Here is a 24,371-nt window from a genome sequence, read left to right as displayed (position 1 = left end):
GCTCTCCAGTTTCAACTATTGGGATATTGAGAATTTGAATTGTAAAAAAAGTACAATATTTAGAAAAAGTTTTATGCATGTCTGATTTCTTAACTAAAAATATTCTTACACTAATTAATAAACATATTTAAAGTTATCCATCTTAGAGCATGTTGTCCAATCATTAGATCAAAAGTTATTCAGATTTTTTTTTTCTTACTTCAGACACAATATATTATAAACTTAAATTTGTTTAAATTCATTATAAGTTTCTAAACCTTTTATTACTATAGAATTTTTATAGATAAGTTGATCAGTTTCGTTTCAAAACACTTAATATATAAAACTTGCATAAAGATTATACTAAATGTCCATTTTAATACACAATGTTATAAATGACAAATATCCAAAGACTCGTGAATTGATTTACTATATGCTACAGCTGCTGAACATATTCTTTTAAAAATTATAATGCGTGAAGATGAATAGCCATGTATATTTCACATGTACATTTTTATTTACATATATATTTTCATTAAACAAGAAAATAGTTTTTTTTTTCTTTTAATGAAAAAAAAAGCAATTATCTAAGCAAATCTAAAGTTTGAGTGGATGGATTCTTCTCATTTGAGCAAGAGTATTTGATAACACAGGGAGCGTAGCCAAATTTTTCAACAAATATAAGCACCTTTTAAGCACTTTTCAAGCACTCAAAAAAAAATTTTAAGCACTTTGAAAAATATCATAATTAGACAGGGTTGGCAAATTTTTGACAATTGATGGTTTTATTTACAGTGACGAAGATGATGGCGCGTCACAAACGATTAAATTAACAAGAGAAATGAACTTTTTTATCACTAATAGAGGGAAAAAAATTGACAATGTTTAGCTAGTCCCCGTAATCAGCAAAAATTCGAGAGATTTTTTGATTCTATTACAGAGGGCGGAAAATGAAGTCTGATATTGAGAGTCTCTTGCAAAATGCAGCAGGGTTGCCCACGAGAGTCAAAATTCCTTACCGCTGAATCCAACTCAGTATGTGCAAGTGCGTACCCGCAAGCATTTCATCAGGCATGTAAAACAAATGGTGTTTTCATACACTACAGAGCGGCTGTGCACCGAAATAGATTGGGGTTGAATTAATTGAGAAAACGTTGAATAGGACAATGTCTTTTTGTGGAAAAATCAACATGGTAAAGAAAAATAACACATTTCGGAAAAGGAAAAATTAAGCACTTTTTAAAAACACCCATGGAAAAAAGCACCTTTAAGGGCTTTTAAAAATCGAAAATCGAAAATAAGCACCTTTAACCTTTTACCTGCCGATGTTCCCAAATGGGAACATTTTTTTGTGAATTTTTTTACTAACCTAATTATTTGTTTACATTTGTCATATTTTCTGAAATGACACAGAACAGTATTAATTTATTTTAGATGCTCTTAATTTTTGGAAAATCATTAAATTTTTTTATAGATTTAAGGCCAAATTTACAGAATTTCTGAACTTATAATTTTCTTAAGTTTTTCAGTCTCTAATTTTAAAAAAAAGTAATAGAAAATTTTTTTATTGGTCTTATTTAGTAGCCAGGGGACATATTGTTCGTTTTAACGTACCAAAATATGTCCAATTATTATTTCTAGGGAGTTATTTCCGTAAAAATTAAAATGTTCCCATTTGGGAACATCAGCGTTTGGAGTATAGTATTTGAGGGGGTTTTTCGTAACTCACAAACTTTGAGTGCGATTCTATTCTTTCTTTCACAATTATTTCGTGAAAGCAAACAACACCTGTCCACAAGCCCCCCCCCCTGTTTTTTGTTGTGAACAGGGGCTTGGTTCTTTCATTCACGTGTTCAATGTACATCTGTTATCAGCTTGTCTTTCACACCCTTATTCTGTGTAATTCGTTCGCTCTATTGTTAGTCAATCACAGTTTCTCAGTTGGATATCTGCTTGTCTTCTACCCTATTCAATTTTTAAGATTTGCATATGTGTTTCACATTTCTTAGAAATGTATCACTTGACTCAGGGGGAGGTAAAGACACGGGACTTTCGATGAGCGGTCTCATTTCATCATTTCATTTCACGACTCGACGAAGTTGCGATCTGTTTCTTTTACCGAATTTCATACGTATCAACGATTGTGTTTTTAGAGTATTATTAGACTCTGAATGAAATAGTTTTCATCTGTTTAGTGTTTTACAATTATTATTGGGTATAAGCTACCATCTAGAGATGCCTCGCAAGTTTTTAACGTTGGAAGCTGCGTTAGACTATTTTCATAGCCTATCCGATAGCGAACTCGATGACGTACAGGAGCCTGATCTTTGTATTTTGCCACCTGATGAAGACGCGAATCTGAGCGATGATGAGCATATAAACGACGAAGCCTTAAATGAAGTTCATCCACAAGATGTCTGCGGCCAGATTGACCTGATGCTTGACAAAAGCAATGAAGATAGAAATTCAAATTGTTCAGATGATGAGCTTCATGATTCAGGAGATCAAAAGAAAAGCACACCCTCTTGCTTGGCTCCAAAAGCAAAGAAACGAAAACAAGAACCCTATCCCAGATGGAAAAAAAGGCAACGTTTGAAGAAAATCTTCACGGAAAAAACCTCGAAAAATTAACTGAAAAATTTCCCGAGCTTCAGACAATGGATCCTCTGCAGTTATTTTTCAAAATACTTCCTTTGGATTATATGCAACATCTAGCTGATATGACAATGTTGTATGCCCTACAAAAAGGAGAGACTATAACTGTTACCAGTAAGGATATTCAGCAGTTCCTTGGCTTGCTTATTTTAAGTGGATATCACACAGTACCTTCAGAAGACTTGTATTGGAGTACTTCTGAGGACACGTCTAATCAAATATTCTCGAAAATAATGAGCAGGTCACGCTTTCGTCAACTAAAAAAATATTTTCATCTAGTGGATAACAACAAAGATGTGAAATCAGGTGATAAGCTCGCAAAGATTGCTCCCATATATGATGAATTATGTAAAAATTTAATTCAGTTCGGCGTTTTTCATGATAAACTCAGTATTGATGAATCAATGGTACCGTATTACGGACATCATTCTTGTAAGATGTTCATACGAGGAAAGCCAATCAGATTTGGTTACAAAATTTGGATGATATGCTCATCAAATGGATACCCATATAAGATGGAAATTTATTCTGGAAAACAAAATGGTGCTAAGGCAGATACTCCACTTGGATCTAGAGTCGTAATGGACATGCTGTCTGTTGTGGAACATCCTGAGCAGCACGAGGTTTTTTTTGATAATTTTTTCACATCATACAACTTGATGAATCAACTGACTTCTCTGAAGATAAGAGCTGTTGGAACTGTTCGAGAAAATAGGACTGGAGAGTGTCCTCTTCGATCCGCCAAGGATATGAAAAAAACAGAGAGAGAGACATATGACTACCGTTCCAATGGAAATATTTTTGTTTGTCGCTGGAATGATAGCTCTGTGGTAACGGTTGCTTCAAATTATGCTACACACGAGCCAATCTCTAAAGCAAAGAGATATTCTAGAACAGAAAAGAAAAGAGTTGACATTCCTCAGCCGGCTCTGATTCAAAGATACAATGAAGGGATGGGCGGCGTGGATCTGTTAGACAGATTATTAGGAAGTTATCGTCCACAGCTTAGGAGCAAAAAATGGTGGTGGAACTTATTTTCCAATGCTTTGAATATGGGAGTAGTAGCGAGCTGGTTGATACACTGTGAGATCAATAAAGGCACTAAAAGTGAGTTGTCGCACCTCCAATTCCGCCGCAACGTCACAATGGCCTTATTATATTCTCAGATGAAGGAGTCAAGTAAACCTGGTCCTCGACCACATCTTCCTCTCATAAGTAGAAAAACGGATAAGCATTATCTAGTCTCCTTCACTCAGGGACGTTGCGCGGTTTGCAAAAAGAACGTGCGAAAACAGTGCGTTGCCTGCGAAAAGCGGCTCCATTCTTCTTGCTTCCCCCAATACCATGGACAATAAGAAAAAAATGTCACCCAGAAGAAAAAAGTAAAATGGTATGTAAAAGAAACAAAAAATATTAAAATTTTTTCATGTTTTTTCAATAAATAACTTTTTGAGAAAAATCACCCCGTTTACTTCATTCCAAACGCCGATGTTCCCAAATGGGAACATCGTGAAAACCCTACTTAAAAATTTTTTTTCGCCAAACTATGTTACGATTAACTATACTAGAGGTAAAATGAGTCATTTAAGCAAAAAATTAAAATTAAAAATGAAAATTTTGAATTACGGCAGTTAAAAGGTTAAGCACTTTTCAAAAGCGCTACGCACCCTGTAACACTCCAAATATAAAGCTTTAAATAAAAAAGGATTGTATTAAAGCAAACTATTGGTAAGAAATAATACTATTTAAAGCAGTCTTATCATTTGGTCTGCTAATTGTACAAAATTAGAGTTAAGCAATAAATCATATTTAACAGTTTTCACTTCTTATATATCAAAACTTAAATTTTTTTTAAATAAACAAATATTTTCTTTTTGCTTTACAGCTAAAATATATTTTCAAGCAAAACATGCATTTTTCTGTTATGAGTAAAATTTCAAGTCACCTAAAGTAACAAAATTCTATAAGGACAAAAACTTTATTTTCAAAAAGAAAAAAAAAATTTTTTTTCAAAGTTTCCCAACCTGTTGCAGTTTATGAAAAACTGCTAGTGTATATAAATTCCTAAACAACATTTGGGGATATTAATAAAAGTAAATTCACTGAGGTAAAATTTTTACATAATCAGATTTATCTCAGAAGAAGAGAATGTTTTCAACCAACTTTATCAAATAATATTAACAACTATAATAATAAATATCACAAAATATCAGGAAACAAAAATAATTATATAGGAAAATTAGAATATGCTTCCTTGGTGAAAAAGAAAGCAGAGGCAATTTTAAAAATGCCTATCACCATATTCAAACATATATAGCTAAAACTATTTTTTATTTAACCTATAATTTTTTATTTTCCTTTTGATCAATAAATGAAATTTTTTCCCCAAGTTGCTTTGCTTACAGTTGCACTGAAAGAGCTAGAATAAAAGGTGTTATCATTCTAAAAGGTTAAGAAATATCAAGTGCATATATTCCCCTCATATTATTTTATTAAAATGTAGTTCCATTTCAACAAAAAGAACTGATAGATAAATATAGTGAATGTATTATAATTGAAGGTAACAGAAGTTACAGAATATAACTTTATAATGGAACAAAAAAAACTTTAAAAAAATAAAAATAAAAAAAACATTATGCATACATAGTTGACGATGCCAGATTTGTGTCTTCATGCTTGAGTTGACCATCAAGTGCTAAGCCTCGCTTATCTTTATTATTGGCAAGCATAGGCCTAAGATAATATACTTTTGAAAGAGTGAAGCCGGGTCCAACAGGGCACCCTTCTCTAAAAGTAAACAAGCAATGAATAACTTAAAAACTAAAAAATTGTATGACATTTTGATTAGTGAACAGAAAATAACATTAACCGATAATATATATTAAACAAATAACCCCAAGAAAGAGAAGCGGTAAGATATTACCCGATTAAAAAACTTCATTTGCTTCAATAGCGAATGAAGTTTCATAATCAGGCAGGAATACATATGTTCACAAAATTAACATATTATTTAAACATATTTAAAAAAATATATTTAATATTTCTCATAAATTATTATTGATATCGAACGAAATGAGAGAAACTGTTTTGCATCAAAGCATCATACTTGCCAACCTGCCAGGGAAAAAAATAGGAACACGTCACACGGTCGCGACATTAAAGTTTACTTCTTTACACTAAATGTTTGTATAATTGTAACTGTATAAGATTTAATGTAATAATTATTATTGATTATAATACATATCAACTGACAAGATTTCTGATTCATTATTATTCTTATTCAACAAACTAATCAAACAGAAATGATAGCTGATTTTAGTAATTTAAAACATATTTAAAAACAAAATATTTTATTATTACTCAAACATATGTGACAATAAACACATATAAAAAAATCAATTATTCTTGTTAAGTGCTACAGTTGTAGCAGATTTGGCTGTTTTAAAAAACTTTTCATCAAACACTTGTCTATAACAAGGCTGAATCATTTGGGATTTGGATTTCATCTTTTTTGAACAGACTGGGGCAGTATCGGAAACCTTGCGCTTAGTATTTTTTATTTTAGACCCCTCACCTTCTGTTTGAACATCTTCATTTGTTTCTTACTTCTGTAATTTTGGTATTACATAAGCCGAGATTTTTGGTGAGAAATCTGTAATTACTTTGCTCTCAGAACACACTTCTTTGAAATATAAGAGAAGACTTCTCCATTGTTCAAGTAAGCGAGTGATACATTTACCAAGGGATAACCATCTTGTCGCACAATGTTTTAGAATTTTTTTACCACCTTCTTTGTCAAACATTTGAAATTTTTTTAATTCTAATTTTCGTTTCCCACTTCTATGAAAATAATAATAAATATCTACAAGTAGGTCATCAAATGAAATGGGCAAAGTCTTTGCTCCTTTTTCAGCCGCCAGGTTGATCAGATGACAAAGGCAGCCAAAAACTAACAGATTAGAATGATTTTCCTTGAGATATGCACCAAGTCCTTTGTTTTTCCCCCATCATATTCCTTGCATTATCACAGGAAAACGATAAACAATTTTCTCATGGTATGCTGTGTTCAGAAGTCTTCAGCTTTTTTATAATTTGCTCGGAAGTGTTATTTGCGATTTCTTTAACCAAATAACTAGTTTTCGTTCTCCCGCATGAGTATTTTTTTACCTCCGGAGAATTTAGAAACATCGCACAAAACAACTGTGATGCATGGTCCGCAGCAGCTAATGGAATATTGTGTTCAAGGAGAAATCCTGTGAACAATAGTTCGCTTCTAATTGATTGTAGATCAATAGTGGACGACACAAAATCAGAAATTTTTGCTGACTTTTTCATATTTGTATACGCGGTAGCATGCTTGGCTGTTTTCCCGTGTGAAATGATATCACACTTTCCGCCATGTGCTATACTAATGTCTGTATTGCAAGCAATACACAACGCGTACGATGTCCCCTTTCTTGATTTCTTGATGAAATCAAATTCTTCACTATAATTGTCGCGAAAACACTGACTTCGCCGAATTTTTGACATTTTTTCAAGCAACAAAACATTCAAAGCTAAACTCAAATCGAAGAGACGCGTTCCGAGTAAACATTCAACACCGGTACGGTTGCAAGTAAACGACAAGAAGTCAGGAAGTTAAAATTTCCTCTTGGTGTCTGTGAAGCGATCCGTACGTACGTCATCGAATATACGAATGGCGCTAGAGGCGGAGCTAAGTGATAACGCGACTTGATTGGATTTCGCCAATCGGACGTGGATCGCTTTTTAGAGTTAAAGAAAAAATTACGCTATGATAAAAAATCGGAACATTTTGACCCAAAATCGTATTATCGGAACAAGACATAAAAATCGGAACCGTTCCGATAAAATCTGTACACTTGGCAGCTATGAAGCATGCATATCAAAATTCCAGGCTTTACTTTACTAAACAAGAATTATTATTCAAGAGCGAATTTGAAAACAATGGCAAAAATTCCAACATAATTGAACAAAACAATTTTCCACCTTCTGTGTACATGAAATCATAATAATTTAAGTTTTGATAAACATTGACAAAAGGCTTGGTAAATACCCCAGTTACTTTAATTAGCAACAGAATCTTTATATAACTTATGAAATTCAACTAATAAGTTAGAGAAAATATTTTGTTTAAATAATCCGAGTATTAGAAAAGCAAATTAATATAATAAAAAGTTAGCAGAAAAATAAAAAAGACTGCACACTAAAAATACTTATAGTTCTTAATTTGTGTGAGGAGGGCGGGCTTTCTATTGTTTCACAATAAAGCACTTTATAAACTTGGGTGAAAGGTTGATTAATTTATAATTTAAAAGGATATTCTGGGTGAATAAAGATGTTTTCACACTTTGTGTTGGTTATCACAAAATATATTTTTAAGAAGTGACTATATAGTAAATTTGAAAGTTTTGGCTGATTATAAAATTTGACATTTTCTAAACATAATCATTTTGCTTCCTATTTTAAACCTATGATGACACTTAATATTCATTACTAGTTTTTCCCTTTAAAAGTTAAATTATCGATTATTTTCCTTACTCTTTTAAAATTATGATACTCTTATCAATAAAAAAACATCACATGAAATTGATTAGAATGCAATGATAATTATATCATTAAATCCTTCAAAAAAACATCAGACAATTTCTAAAACATAATATAAATACAGGGGTAATCGTAACACAAAGTGAAAAATCATGCCAATTTTATATGCAAAAACTCGATATCACAATACCAATTATAAACTATACATGTTTGATATAATTTTCTAAATTAAGATTTATAAATAAATTTGTATGAATTGGTAGGTACCAATGAACAATATCACACCTTTACGGTAACTAATTAAAGAAAAAACTTAGTTCTTACAAGAGTCATGTTATTGGATTTTAAAATCTCATGAATATGATTCACGATATTGGATTTTATGAAAGCGAAAATACAAATTGCTATATTTGATTTTTGAATTGCATAAATATGAACCCCGATGCAAGATTTTTAGATCGTGTGAATACAAATTGCCTTTAAATCACGCGTAAATACAAAAATCGATGTTTTTATAAATGTGCGATTACGAACACCGAAATCCGATTATAAACTTGTGTGAATATGAATTGCAAATACTTATTTTAAAACCATGTAAATACAAATCACTAAATTGTATTTTTAAATCATTTTAGTATGAATTGTCATGTACGATTGAATCAATATGTCATGTGTGTGAATATGAATCAATATGCGTAACTTTTAAATCAGGTTATTTTGAATATCGATGCTCGATACTAAAATTGCGTGAACATGAATCGCGATATTAGCTGATACCAATGTAGTTTCAAATATTAAAAATGTCGAAAATTCAATTATCCCAAAGAATCAAATTGACGGAAAAACATTTATTTATGAAAATGTCTCTTGAACGCCATTTAGCAAAAGTATTGAAATTTTAGATTGTAGAATTTGGTGGAACTTTTGAACTCAGAAAAACTCGACAAAAAACTCGGAATTCCGGGATACATCCGGAATACAATCACCCCTATTAAGATCATCGAAAAGTCTTTTCAGAAAATAAAAAAATTTAGAGAACAATAATTGAATAAATGAAATAAATTAATGTTTTCTTATAAAACTAGAGTATAGGTAAGGTTAAAAAAATTCTTTGCATTCAGAGGTAAATATTGCATGGTTTTTTTAAGTCAACTACTTTACACAATATTTTAATAATGCTGAAACATAAAAATTTTGTTGATTAAAAGAGGGCATGAAAAATTAACTTTAAAGAGTGAATTAAAGATAGAAAGTCTAAGAATAATTAAATTACACTTTTTTTAAAAAAATAATAAAAAAAAAATAAAAAAAAAAATACAGCTTACTCGCTCTCTATTTCAGCAACTGTGCACTTATACTGAGCTGTGCTAAAGAGGCAGATATCAGCAAACTGTCTTACAGATACTTTAACTTTCTTCACACTACGATTTGATCCATTAGCAATGTGTACATTGACAGCAATTTCTTCTGCATGGTGATATAACTGAAGTATAAAAAATTATCACTTAAGATATATGTTACTTCAAAGTACTATATTGAAAGTAATGATATTAATTAAATTTCTAAATGTAAGATATATAATTAGCATATATTGTGACCATAATTTTATTATATACTTTTGAATACTAATTTAAAATTTCTGCAAAAGAAAAAAGGCATCTTATTTCTAAATTTCAGAAAAAAAAAGGAGGGGGGTACTTGAAACACTAAAATATTATGGCTGCACTAAAACAACACACAAATCTAAATTACCATTAATTTAATTGAAAAATTATCTTAGAGAAATTAACAGAGGCTTAGGTTTAAATAAATGTCAAAGCTATCGCTGGTATAAATCTCTAATATAAGAGCAAGATACAAATATAAACTTACTTCTTTATCAAGAGATGCTTCTAAGTGTAATTTATTTGGCGACATCATAAAATCTTTGCTCACTTCAACACTTGGCTGTTCACCTTTCCCACTGGGTGCAAAAATGATTTTCCGAATAGCTAAACGAACTGTATTCCTTGAAAACAAAATATACACAATAGAATTTCATAATTTATTGAATAAACTTACACAGATAAATAGGATTTCATGATAAGTATATTTTTTTTAATATCATATCACACTTGATTTTGTAATTTTTATCTTTTTATGAAAGCGTTTTATTAAAATGAATATCTTAGTATGTAGAAAAGTTATGCATCAATACATATTTCTAAACCATAGCTTCCCACTCGAAAATCCTAACATCCCAGAATATATACAGAGGTAGCCAAATAGCAAATTTAAAATAATTTGTTTAATTGTGCCCAATTTAAAAACTTTTCTGCACAATTAATAGGTTTTATATATGTGTTTAAGTTGTTTGTATGTACTGGTGGATAAAATCATCCTAAATTAAATGTATTATATCAATACTAAAATGTTGAATCATAAATTAACTATACTCTAAATATTGAAATAAAAATGTTTGCAAATGAAAAAGTTGGCTGGTATGATAATCCAAGGATAAGTTTGGTAAAATAAAATAAAAAAAGCTAAAGACAGGAATCTAAAAATTTTATGTATAAAAGATTTGTATTTCATTTAGTGCATAAAATCCTTAGGCCTTAATTTAAATAACGCCCAAAAAAATTTTACACAATAAATTGTCCCGCACATAGTGAAAATAAAAATGAGATGATTTAGGCCCAGCTTTTTCCATTCCGAAATTTTAAAAAAATATATTCAGAAACTTACATTAAAAAGTTTTAAGATAAAATTGCTTTTCTTAAAAGTATATTTTATATAAAGTTTAAAGGGAAAAAAGAAAAATTCCTCAGACAACTCATTGAACATGTTGACAAACACCAAATAAAATATCAGAGTGAAATCTGCAAAGATATCTGCTGCTGCTGTGAAGATAAAAATCTGCTGTGTGTATGTGTTTATTAAATTGGGCAAACATCTCAAAAGAATTCCTATAAAATACTTTATATTTTTACAACTTTCTAAATTAAAAGATAATACTAATTCGGGCTTGTGTCACCTTTTCATGCAAAAATAAGTGAATCTTGCCTACACAAAACTAAGATAAAAAAATAATTTTAGTAAACTATTATTGTAATTCTACTATTAAAAACTTATTTTATGGTAACCTGGGTTGTGATTTAAATCCACTGATTTTTCTTTTTAAATTATTTGATTTAAATCAATTTACAAATTATTGCCTGCATTTTTCTTTTAGTTGAGTAAATTTATTTAGATTCACACTATGATTTAGTTTTTAAGGCAAATTTTTTGAAACAGATAAAAAGTACATATATATTTATTCAAATCAATTTAAATTACTAACTAGTATCTATTCAATATAAAATGCTTTACTAATAGGGAAATTGCCACATCTTCTACTTGGAAAAAAATAGTAACGTACATAAAGGAAAAATTTGAAAAATATGAGTTTTAGTTTTAATAGCATCAACATTTAAATAGAAGTATATATTTTACAGATCACTACACCATATTAAGGTAATTTTTTTCTTCTTGAAACTCTTCTTATTTATCAATAGCCAACATCATATACTGTTTGTCTACGATAGGTACTCTGACCCTGAAACATCGTTTAGATCGTTCGATTTTCTCTTTCTTAAAAGAGTCAAAATTTTAATAGCGGTAGCACCCAAAATTTGATATCATAATTTTTACATTTTTTGTTGTTTTTTGAAAAGTATATATTATACAAAACAATAGCCTAAAACGATTTTTTTTATTTAATTTATTTAACATAACCTTTTTTAATTAAAAAATAAATATCTAAGGACTAAGGATAGAATGAATGGATTTTTAAAAAATGCATCTCATTTTAGGCAGAAATAATTGAAGTTTTTGATAAAATAATTATAATAAAACAAATGTTTAAAAAATTTAATTTTTATTGCAAAATTAAGTTGTAAAATGAAAAACAAAAATGTTGTTAATGTCGTACAAAGTTCAAACAAAACCTATTTTAAAGTAAATTTGATTCTGAACAAAATGGCTTTAAAAAAAATTGATCGCAATTCCATAAAAAGTTATAGCTTTTTTTGCGAAACGTTGCACCGCGGAGCGCTCTGCCCCTCCATTCCGCTGATCGCTCAATCGCGCTGTATCAGTTGATTTGGAGGGAATTTAAAAACCTCAACTAAAGTTTCACAAAATAACAAACATTATATTAAATAATAAATTTATAATTTTATGTGAATAATATTATGAATAATTAATTATTTATAATTTATTAACAAAATTTTTTGAGTTCAAACTTGGAACTAGAAGAATATATTTTATTTACAACTATTTTATCAAAAACTTCAAGAACTTCCGCGTAAAATGAGATACAATTTTTTAAAATCCATTTCTTCTATCCTTAGATATTTATTTTTTTAATTAAAAAGAGCTTTAAAATTTAATTGTTAACATCTTGTAAAATAAATTAAATAAAAAAAATCGTTTTGGGGTATTGTTTTGTGTTCAAAAAACAACAAAAAATTTAAAAATTATGATATCAAATTTTGGGTGTAACCGCGATTAAAATTTTGACTCAATTACTAATTAAAATTGTTATTTCTATGTAATGATTGATAAATAGGATATGTATGGAAATTGTATAAAATTGTTTAAAGCAAGCTCAATGTTTTATTAATAAATAACTCTATAAATTAACTCTATAAAATCTATAAAATAACTCTATAAATAAATAACTCTATAAATCTATAAATTTATCATACATAGTAAATTGGTTATTAAGAAAAAAAAATAAAAAATAAATTTGCTAATAAAAAACTGTTAGAATTATTTTTTTTAATAATTAGTGAGAAAAACTATACATGCTACATTAAAATACAAGTAAGAAAAAGTAATTTAAGCAACAAAAAAAACTTAGATAATTTCAGATGGTTTGATGGGTGCAGATAAAAATCATCGTTGATAGTTTTAGATTTCATCCTATATGCGGTAACTTGCTTTCAGTTTAAAAAAAAAGTAAAAAAACAAATAATAAAAAGAAAGATATTTCGTAATTTTTCGGCACAGATAACGTGAACTATTTCTATTTTCATCAAAAGTTTTATCTCCTTTTAAAATCAGAGTTAATAAGTTTAAACACTTCACTTTTTCCAGAAAACTCAAATAATAAAAGAAATTAACTGCTTTAAAAAATGTGCAAGTTTAGAAATTAAACCATCTAACAATCAATGAACATTCATAATAAATAACGTAAAATTAAAAAAACCTGTACTACCCTTTATGTCAGAATTTGTACTTTTTTTTCCTTTGTATTTAAAAAATAACAACCGATTGAGTAGAGAGAATCATTTCAAGTAAGAAAGAAATATCCATGCGAATCTTAAAAAAGTTATTGAATCAGATTAAATAAGTCTCCTACTGGTGGCTTAGTCAGTCAATCTGGTATACTTCCCATACAAGCTATCATTGAAGCTACCCTCCCTAAAATGCCCTCTTCTTGTTTCCATAGCACCAAACTGTCGCAGACTTTGTGGCGGTCAGAGTACCTATCGTAGAGAAACAGTAGGTAGCTTTTCCAACTTCAATTTGTTTATATTTCATCTCAAAAAGTAAAACCACTCTTATACTTATTTTTAAAAAATTTTATTTATTTTAGAAAGGAGAGAATATTAACCTAATTTCAAAAAAATAATTGCAAAACTGTTTTAAGAGAAAAAATTTTAAAGCTAAAATTATTTTGAAAAAGAAAAAAATATCTGATTTAACAATTTCATTTCTCTTTCCTTCCAATAACGAAATTTCTGATATGATTAGCAGGCATATACTTATAAGATTCTTTAAACTTCAGTTTGTAAATATTATTTAACACTTGCTAATAGTATTTATTAAATTTACTTTATTTGTATATTTCTTTAAGAATAAAAAAATAAATATTCAATATTAAGTTTACATAAAAATAAACTAAGAAAATAGACAATGAAAAAAGAAAAAGAAAATAGACAATGGTATAAATCAACAACCGAGATGATCTGTATATAAGAAAAAAAAATTCACAAACAAGAGTTAATTTTTCTATAGCATTTCCCCAAACATTTCATTAATTGTAAAAGTTTTTGTCTTTTCTCTGTGAAACCCTGACTCTTCATTCAATTCAGGGATTTTAGCTTGTGGCAGAGATTTACACAATCTTTGAGTAACAATAAAAATTAAAATTTAAAAAAAATTCAGAAAAATGATATAAAAACTTTAATAATTGATAATTCTTAATTATTTGTGTGAACATTATACATAAATCTGAAGTTTATACATAAACATAAAGTATTGTAGATGTGAGACTTACTTATCTCGTGAATCTGAATAGCTATGAATACAAATTAAAATGTGTAGCTTTAAAATTACGCTAATATGAATTATGTTTGGTTTATGAATTATGTTGGATTTATCAGTGGGCACCTCAAAAGCATGACCTTTGAATGCGGCCGCAAAGTCTTTCCAACGTGCACCAAGTGCCATCTGATGCCGGCCTCCCCCGATCATATCCTCGACTGCTTGGGGCTCGCTCTTGCGGACATCCGTGATAGCCCACTTCTGGTGCTTGATTTTGCTAGGGTCCACGGTCTCTTGGATTTGATCTAGCTGTCGCTAGATCCTGAAGGATTGGACACAACAACATGTTTGGTTTCAAAATAGCGTAAATACAAAACAAGATTTGATATTTTGAAATCATGTACATATGAATCGTGATGTGTGATTTTTAAATTATGATAATGTGACTGACAGCTTTATTTTTAAAACTTGTAAATATGGATCATGGTGTGTGAATACGGACCCAAATATGTTAATTCTAAATCATGTGAATACAAATCGTGATGCTTGATTTTAAAATCATGTGAATACAAATCAAAGTACGATTCGTAAATCACTTGATCATGATGAGTTTTTATGTATGAAATAAGGTTGATGAGAGGACATGGAAAACGCATAAGTGACAATTAAATGAGATCAATAAAGAAGCACCAGAATCTTCACACAATGGGGAGCATTGTGTAGAAACATTAGAGTTTAGCAAGTTAGCTATTTTGTGATTCTGTTCAACAATTTTGCAGTTTTAAAGCAAAATGCAGCAAGTAGTATGTTTTGGTGCACTTTGTCGCATATTATCCCTATTATGGATAATACAACTGCGTGAATTTTCAGCACATCTCTGAAAATTGAAAATCGAAATAAATATGATTATTTTATTTTTAAAGGTTAAATTTTTAAAAAAAATGAAATATTTTTTTTAACAATGTTACATTTTCTGAGAAAAATCTTTATTTGCGGGAATAAATCTTAAATTTGGAAGTGATAAAAAATTAACACAATGTCGAGTAAATCAAATGAGAAACAAAACGTCTTAACAGTTGCTTTCATGAACAAACGGTCTTAGCTTCGCTATAAATGAAGATTAATGGCAAATCAGCCTTAGTCTATTATCGTATTGCTGTTGAAGAGCACAGCCAGGTCAATACTCTTATTCCCTCATGATATCTGAACTATTGTTCAGGGATAATAAGACCAAAAGAACTTAATGGATCTTATACATCAAAGTGCAATGAATTTGTTAAAAAAAAATTTTTTATCCTCATCTCGTTTCATTTTTATGGAATTCTAAGAAATTTAAAAATTTCAAATGCTTTATTTTTTCAAAGACATAATGAGTTTCCTATTGAAATGTAAACCCTAAACTACCATACCATAAATCAATCATAACTTTTAAAACATTATATATTCTACATAACTAACGCATCAACTTTTCTACCCTCCCCCTCATGTAATAACAAGGGGAAAAACTTTTCGTCAGCAAAATGGGAAAACAACCACCCAAATAAGAAAATAACTTAGTTAAAAAAATTAAAAACCTAACATAAAAAGTAAAAAAATTTACCTTTTATGTGCTTTGTCATCAACATTATCCGCTATAAATACTTTCAACTCATAATCAACACCACAAGGTTTGCCAGTGTCTCCAGGACTAGGCTGTAATGTTACAGATGCAGGGCAATGTGGTGGCAACTAAAAAATCATTAACAAATGTTTAAAAGCTAATTCATTAATAGCTTTACAATTAGGCAAGTGCTATTTTATAAAATTCTACAATAAAAAAAATGGCAGAATAAAACGAATATATAACCAAATATAAAAAAATTCATTAAAACAAATAGTAATGTCAATTAAATAAAATATTTCTCTTAAATTATGTATTCCTATTAAAGATGAAATGTCACTCAAGAATAATAGTCAAGCAGGGCATTTTTGAGAATTTATTCTTTATATATACACCTACATGTAAAATGTGTCTAAAACTTTAAAGTAGCTATAAAAGCAAGATTCTACTTAATTTCTCAGCACCTCCCCTAGAAATGGAGTCACAAAAATTCAGCAACTAGATTCTCTTACAGGAAAAGATGCATTACTCTTTAACAGCAATTTATTTTTTCATCAGATTTTGTTTTTTTAAAAAATGAGAATTTAAAATATTTTTCATTCTCTACTTTGTTTTCATTGAAAATAAATGCAATAAAATTATATTTTTTACATCCTATATGTAACATCCTACAACATGACAACAAAAAAAAGTGACAAATAATAGCATAATTTTATTTTTGACCCCACATTAAAAAAAATATTCTAGATATTCCACATTTAAAAATATTTTATAGTATCATTCACAAGATAAACTTATTACTTTTTTTGCAACAACATTGTTGCACGCCGGTAATTAAGTTAGTAGCGAGATTAAATAAAAGAACTTGGTTCTTTTATTTAATCTCGGCTTCACGGCTTGGTGGGGAGGGTTATGGGAGAGAATGATTGGTACAATCAAACAGTGTCTGTGGAAGACCCTTGGTAAAGCTTGCTTAGACACTACCAGTCTAGTCACGGTTCTATGCAATATCGAAGCCGCCGTGACCAGCAGACCAATTGTCCATGAATATGGTATTACAGACGATCTGGACGAAGCACTGACACCCTCTCACTTTCTGATAGAAAAACGACTCACAACTATCCCTTCTGGCCCATCGAGTTCAGACTCTGATTTAACATGCATATGGAGAAGTCGTCAACATTTAATGGACTCCTTTTGGAAAAGATGACAGAGGGAATATTTGATGGACTTGAGAACATTTCACCATGTGAAGAACCCATCTAAAGGAACTGAAATCCGGGTCGGAAATGTGGTCTTGTTGCAAGAGGACGTCAGACCTGGAGGAAAGCATGCGTCGAGCAGGGCTAAAGAGAATACAAGGGCTAGTTCACTCCGCTCTTAGAGCTGAAGCTACGATTTCCCTCCTCATGACGTCACTGTGTCTACGGATCTCGGAGATCGCAAGCAAAGATATGATAACTTTGCATCTTTCTCTTGTAAAAATAAGTTAGACTTTTTCTGGTTATTAGCCTTCAAACTTTACGTAATTAACACATTATTTCCGTTCATAAACATAGTTCAAAAAAAACTTTCTTGGTTATTATATTAAAAAAATACCATTTTAAACTTATAAAAATGTTTTGCTAGTTGGTGAAAATGACACGATAAATACTTTATTTTAAAAAGTTCAGTTTTAACTTTAACTATTAAGAAAAATGAAGGCATATATCGACACTTTTTTTATCTACATATTCTTTTATAAAGATAAGTTAAGTTAAATTTAGAATCCCTGATTTTAAAATATGTCGTTAATAGCAATTTGTTCATACTTAATCATTAGGAAACATCAACCTTAAACGCTAATTACTGAAACAAAATAATAATTTATGTTCATAATGACATCTGAAATTTTACAATTGTTTATAGACATTTAAATTTACGATGATATAATATATAGATATTTAAATTGAGGAGAATATAATTTTTAAAAAAAATCATAAATATTTAGAATAACTACATTAAAAAATATGTTATGAAATTAGGAGAATTTCAACTATATACTATATATTTTATTTATACTTTTTACTTACATTTTAATTTTCTTTGACTTTATCTATTTTTTTAATTCTTTTCACCTGCCTTTCTTTATGAAGTAGCGAGGCGGTTTCTATTTAGATAATGAATTTTTATAAAAGTTCTTTACGACAGAATAAACGTATTGTGGTTTTATATTAACTGTGTCATTTCGGAATCCATTCTTTACATAGTTGTTCATTTACTTTAGGAAACACGCGAAAAATTATACTTTTTCCTTTTGTTTTTATATCAGAATTTTTGCAAGTTGCAATCGCGCAAACTGGCATTTCGATAATAGTTTTAAATTCTTGTAAATTCACTGCAAAAACTGAGGAAAGTCATTATAGAAAGTAACAAATGTCTTAGAATATCTCGCAAAAAGAAATGATCCAATATTAGTTAGAGCTAGTAAGGCCAAACGCTCCGTTCTTGAAGTAAAAGTGCGAGCTTTGCGCCAAAGTGACGTCACTAGAGTGACGTCGGAGGATCGGCGCGGCAAGAGATACTTCAAAGGAGTGAACCAGCCCTTCTATTCTCTTTAGCCCTGTGCGTCGAGTCAGTGATCTTAGGCCGTGACAACAAAGCCCGTACATGCATACCGCGAGTAAATGAAGGGACATTTTCCCGACCCGTGCAGCTGGTTATCCCCCTGGAGGTCGACCAGGGTGGGGTGGATGTTGCACACTGGTAATTAACTTAGTAACGAGATTAAATAAAAGAACTTAGTTGTCTCTGCATGGCAACACTTTTGTTAGTAGTCGTTTGTAAATAAAGGTAGATGGTGTTTTTTCAAAATATACTGAAGTTGTGATTTAATTACGTTTACGCGAATTAACAAACATTTTTTGAACAAAACTTAATAATAATAATAACACTTTTTAACAATAACTAAACATTTTGTAACAGGGACTAATATAGTTTTTTCCTCCTTGTATAACTATATTTAAATACAGAAAAAAAATCCAACAAATGGAGAATTATGATCTAATGCGGAAACTGGACATTCAGAAGATTCAGATCGGTATAAAGGGAACGTTTAGTGGTACATGAAAAGCTCAAAAGTAGTACAGAAAGCAAATAAAAAAATATTAGATTTAAAAAAAAAATATTTTTTTGTAAACCTAAACCATAATTTTTTTAATAATTAACATGAAAAAAAACCTAAACTTTAAATAGCAATTACTTAAACAAAGTGGTTGAAAAAGTCCAGAAACATGAATTGGACAAAAAATTTATTAATTTTATGCGCATAAAATAAGCTTGCAACTTGATAGTTGAAAATATTTGGAGCAGTCTCCACTATTTCTTGGTTACACGCCTCACCCAATCATATCAGCTGTTCTTAATTTCTCTAACCAAAACAAACATCAAATAAGAGTTTCAAGATAAAGTATTACTCACTTCAAAGAAAAAAGGATATGCTTCAGGCCCTAGCTTTTTAATCAGACGCTCTTGTAACCTCGTTAATGGATGTTTTGGTGGTGGCGGTGTTACTACAACTACTTCTTCCTCTTCTTCTTCTCCTCCTCCTCCTGTTTGCTCTTGAGGAACAGGATATATTTGTTCATTAGCTAAATATAAGTCTTTACGAAATGTTAAGCCCAGAACATCAAGATCATCACGACCATATCTAAATGCCGCTAAGACTTGGCCATAAACTTTGTGCTCTTTCACAAATTCCGTATCAATTAAGACTACTCCATCTGAAAATTTCAATATATCAGTAAAAACAGAAAATAAAAATACGCATATGTAATCACAAAAATCTTATTTTGATTAATAATACTTCGTCTAAAAATCTTACTGATTATGACATTAAAACGTGTACATCCATAAATTATTGTTCAGAAATATACTTTTTAACTTAATTTACAAGTTCTTTTAAAATTTTAATAAGGCAACAATCCAGGTTTATGCTTTTTAAATATCAAAAATTTCAAAACAAAATCAGCATGAAACTAATACATAGTAACTTTTGTAAGAATTATGCAAAAAATATGAAATAATAATACAAGAAAATAGCTATTTCTTTCTTTAATTGAACAATAAGGAAGAAAACTTTTAAAAAATTGGGAAATAAAAATAATTTCAATACAAACCAATCGGATCAACATGAGTGATGTGGTCTACAAAATCCCTCTTTCCAAGATACACTGTAAGCTAAATAAAAACAGTATTGATATTAGTTCATTCTATTTATTCTTAGTTTAATAATGCTCAAAACATTTTAAAAATTTCAATATATATTTTTGATATTAATGAAATTTCAATTATTCATTGAACACGAACAATTTACATGCATTATGAAATATTGTTAAGTTATACCTAAAGTAAGGACAGCAAAATGTATCATGTATTATTTCATATGTAATTTAAAACACTGATTAAAATTGCAATTCATAAAACGGATTAAAATTGATAACACATACTTTTCCATTTGGAGAGCTTTTCTTAAATACCCTGTAATATTAGAAGCAAATATCAATGAATTAATAACAAATATTGATTAACTATTTCATATGAAAAGTTTGATATATTTATATACAGTAGAACCTTAATTATTCATACCTACTTAAGTTGCTTATTTTTGTTATTTTCTACAATTATTTTTAGTTACTTTTTTCTTAATTTCAATATGTTGTCATAATTCAGCATATATTTAAAATTTTACATTTTAAATTAAATTAAAATACATTTAAAATTTAAAAAAAATAATAAAAACACTATTTGTACTGCATGACTACAAAGATACATGAACAATTTGATAAAAATCTGACAGTAATATTTAATGTTCTTCCAAACACATAAAATTTTGGAATAAGGAGTCCTATATAAAATTTTGACAAAGTTGCGGCCCGCCATACGAGAGTAATGTTTTTTATTGTGGCCCCCGGCCTCATGTAAGTTGGAAACCCTGATCTACCTCTTCTAGTCCATCTTTCAGGCCTAAAAATTACTTGAGACCAAGCTTGCTACGCAGTCCAAGAGCAGTAACTTCAAATGACAGTGATAGAAGATTTAGATGCAAGCTGTTCATATCTCAAAATACTTCGATGAGAAGTTTGGCCTGTGCAAGAAAAGATGGAACCAGAACTGACATATATTAAACAATGCTTCTATTAGATTGTTCAGATTATGTACAAGGAGCTATGAAGCAGGTAAAATTCAAAGACTAAGGAACTTATATAACACCAAGAAATTCTGTAAAAAAAAGTCTTTGATACTTTCAGATCATTTTCAAGAAAAAGACAAATCGTCTGGTCTTGTTGCTCCTCCATGGCAGGAGCAAGAATCTCAGTCATCTGATGAAGATAACGAATTATCAAAGAAAGCAAATTATTTTTCAGCAACTGAATTTTGATCTCTACAGATTCAGATATTAATTAATCCCCCCCCCCTTCCATCTTTAATACAAACCACTTAGCTGTCAGAGGGTGTAATCAAAAACACAAAAAGATATAAGGTAATACTGGTCGCACAATGTTGCAAACAAGTGAAGGGGAGGAGTTAAGATGAAACATTCGCATCAGTATTCAACTTATTCCTTTTGATTCTTTTTCCCAGCTGATATCTTTTATCAAGTGGTCTCATCTCCAACTAGACGTTAAAGGTGCATACTTGTATACACTTCCTCTAACTGAAGAAATTACAATTACTCCTGAACCACCTGGATTTCACGCTAAAGGTAAGGAAAATTATTTATGCCAATTTAAAAAAGCACTTTATGGTCTTCATCAAAGCAACTGTATATGGTTTTTTGAGAGATAGAGTACTAATTAAAAAAGGATTCAATCAAATCAACAATTTTGCAAATTGCCTTTATAACTACAACAGTAATATAATTCTACTTGGAAAGACCAAAAAATAAGTCAGTCATCAAAATTTTACAAACAGGTTTTGACCTGAAAAATTTGGGTAAAACCTACAAATTCAGGCCTAGAAGTGACTCAGAGCAAAAATATAATAGGAAATATAGGAATTCATTTAAGAAATTATAGGAATTTTATAGGAATGTTTTGAAAATAATATAAGAATCCCTAATATTTTGTTTAAAAAATATAGATTCAAAATTTGCATAGAACATGTACAACTTTTATTTATGTGTTATTCAAAACTAATGTTATGAAAAAACATTTCTACAAAACCCTATCTTGGCTTTAAAACTAAATGTTTTATTAGATAATCTAACTGGAGAAAAAAAGAACACTGATTGTAGACAAATTTTAGCTTTCTTGTCCAGGAGTAGGTTGGAATATATTTCTTAATATATTTGAATAAACCGTAGACTTATATCAGAATATAATGTTATGCATTTATAAAAGAATAATTAATAAAGTAATTATATTTTTAAAATCTTTTGAGGACCAGCAAAAGGTTTCAAATAGAAAATCTGAATAAAAACAATTAAGTTTATTAATACACAGCATTAGAGTTAAGAAAAAAAGTTTATTAGTAATTATGTTGGTAACACTAATTAATATTATATGAAAATTTAACTCCCCATCTTTGCAACACATGAACATAATCGAAACAATATATACAATCGAAAATAATAAGTGCAACTGGAATTAAAATTTAGAACAAAGTTATACAAATACGAATATAATACACTAGAATATACTAAGAGTGAACAACTCAGTTAGAATCAATACATATACGTAGAATTATTATTTTTTATTAGTTTCAGCAAGCTTTTCAGTTAATATTTTAACCTGATTAGTTGCGGATTCTATGATTGCAGAAGCAATTCTCATTTCATTAAAGTCTTTAGTTTTTAATGCTTTTTGTAGGCGGGCATTACTCTCCTGCAGTAAATTCTGGGAAAGGTTTAATTCATCTTTTAAGGATTTCACATGATTTTCTAAATCACGCAACTTTTCTTTTGCATCTTTCTTTTGTTTTTTCCGCAATTGTTCCGATTCTGATAGAGATCGTTTTTCTGCGTCTATCTTAGCTTGGGAAGCTTCTTTTTCTTTATCTTCTTTATATGCTGAATGTGCTTTAGTTACAGAGTTCAATAATGAGAAAGTTATAGGAATATTTAAAATGTTATTAACATGCCTCCGAACTGCAATATGTTAAGATTTCCTATTAAAAAATTAAACACAAATAAAGCTGCATAAATAGAAAGAAAAAGATAAATTATGAAGGCAAAACTCCAAAATTAAGAAAAGAAAAAATAAACTTCAAATTTTTCTTTTAACTCAGAAAAACTCAACAGAACAAAGGGTTACTTAAAATTATTAATAATGAAATACAGTAGGTAGAGAACCCGGCATGTTCGGGACCATCGCTATCCCAGATGTCTGAATTTGCCTGTTTTCGGGATATGCTAAAAAACATTATAGATCGATGTTTCAGCGAACCCAAATTACAATGAAAAATACTAACATAGTTTAAAATATGAAAAATAAATAAGGAAAGTTCTCCTTAGTTAAACAAATCGGAAGAAAACAAGATTTAAATCAATAAAAACATTTACAAATTAAGATAAGAAAAAAAAAAAAAAAAAAATTCACACATTAAAAAAAAAAAAAAAACTAAATCATATTTAAAAATAAAAGAAAATAGAAAAGAATCGTATCAACTGCGAGAGTTTTTAAAAATAAAAGAAAATACATAAATTATGATAGTAAAACTGCCAAATTAAGAAAATAAAAAACTTATGTTCACTAATATACAAGTGCAATACCCCTCCTCCTCGTAAATCAGAGAGTAAGCTAAATCAGAAAGCCGCTCCTTTATGTTTGATTGACGGCAGCTTATCAGAAAAGCACCGTTTCTTTCCATCCCTGAAGAACTTCAAGGTTACAGAAGAAATATATTGAAGTTTTCTCTTTCAAAAACACCCCCCCCCCACATACAAGTTTTTTCTTTCACTGAACTTCAAAAATCAGAATTTCCGCACATCGATATAATTCAAAACGGCGGGAAATTTAAGCAAAATTTATCCCGATGTTCTAGATACCAAATAAGTGGTCCTGTACTGTACTTGTATAAGCATATCAGATATTTTTAAGTCAGACACCCTATTTTTTTAAAATTATGTTAAACAATATTTTTAAGAAGAAAAATTAACAACATTTCAGAACAGAATTTTTAATGCAAGCTTCAGTTTCACATTGATTTTAAACAAAAAAATAATGAAAATGAAATAATATTAATTTTCAAATTTATTTATTTTCACCTGCGTAGGCTGCAAATTGTTTAATTTTAACTC

General features: G+C 29.4%; 1 protein-coding gene across 1 annotated transcript in view; it reads right to left on the bottom strand.

Annotated features, from left to right (window-relative positions):
• krz (beta-arrestin protein kurtz) overlaps positions 1–24,371 on the bottom strand; it is a 45,837-nt gene that overhangs the window by 9,238 nt on the left and 12,228 nt on the right. Inside the window, exons 4-10 of the mRNA XM_016065476.4 lie at positions 20,581–20,611; positions 20,251–20,311; positions 19,553–19,854; positions 16,094–16,221; positions 10,072–10,207; positions 9,525–9,682; positions 5,278–5,421 (exon numbers count right to left, since the gene is read on the bottom strand). Of these exons, the coding sequence (XP_015920962.1) occupies positions 5,278–5,421; positions 9,525–9,682; positions 10,072–10,207; positions 16,094–16,221; positions 19,553–19,854; positions 20,251–20,311; positions 20,581–20,611 (960 nt within the window). The remainder of the gene's footprint in view (positions 1–5,277; positions 5,422–9,524; positions 9,683–10,071; positions 10,208–16,093; positions 16,222–19,552; positions 19,855–20,250; positions 20,312–20,580; positions 20,612–24,371) is intronic.

This window comes from Parasteatoda tepidariorum, chromosome 6, assembly GCF_982258835.1.
Source record: "Parasteatoda tepidariorum strain Cologne lab strain chromosome 6, Ptep-v5.0, whole genome shotgun sequence".
Taxonomy (NCBI): Eukaryota; Metazoa; Arthropoda; class Arachnida; order Araneae; family Theridiidae; genus Parasteatoda; species Parasteatoda tepidariorum.
This window is presented reverse-complemented; position numbering and strand designations above follow the sequence as displayed.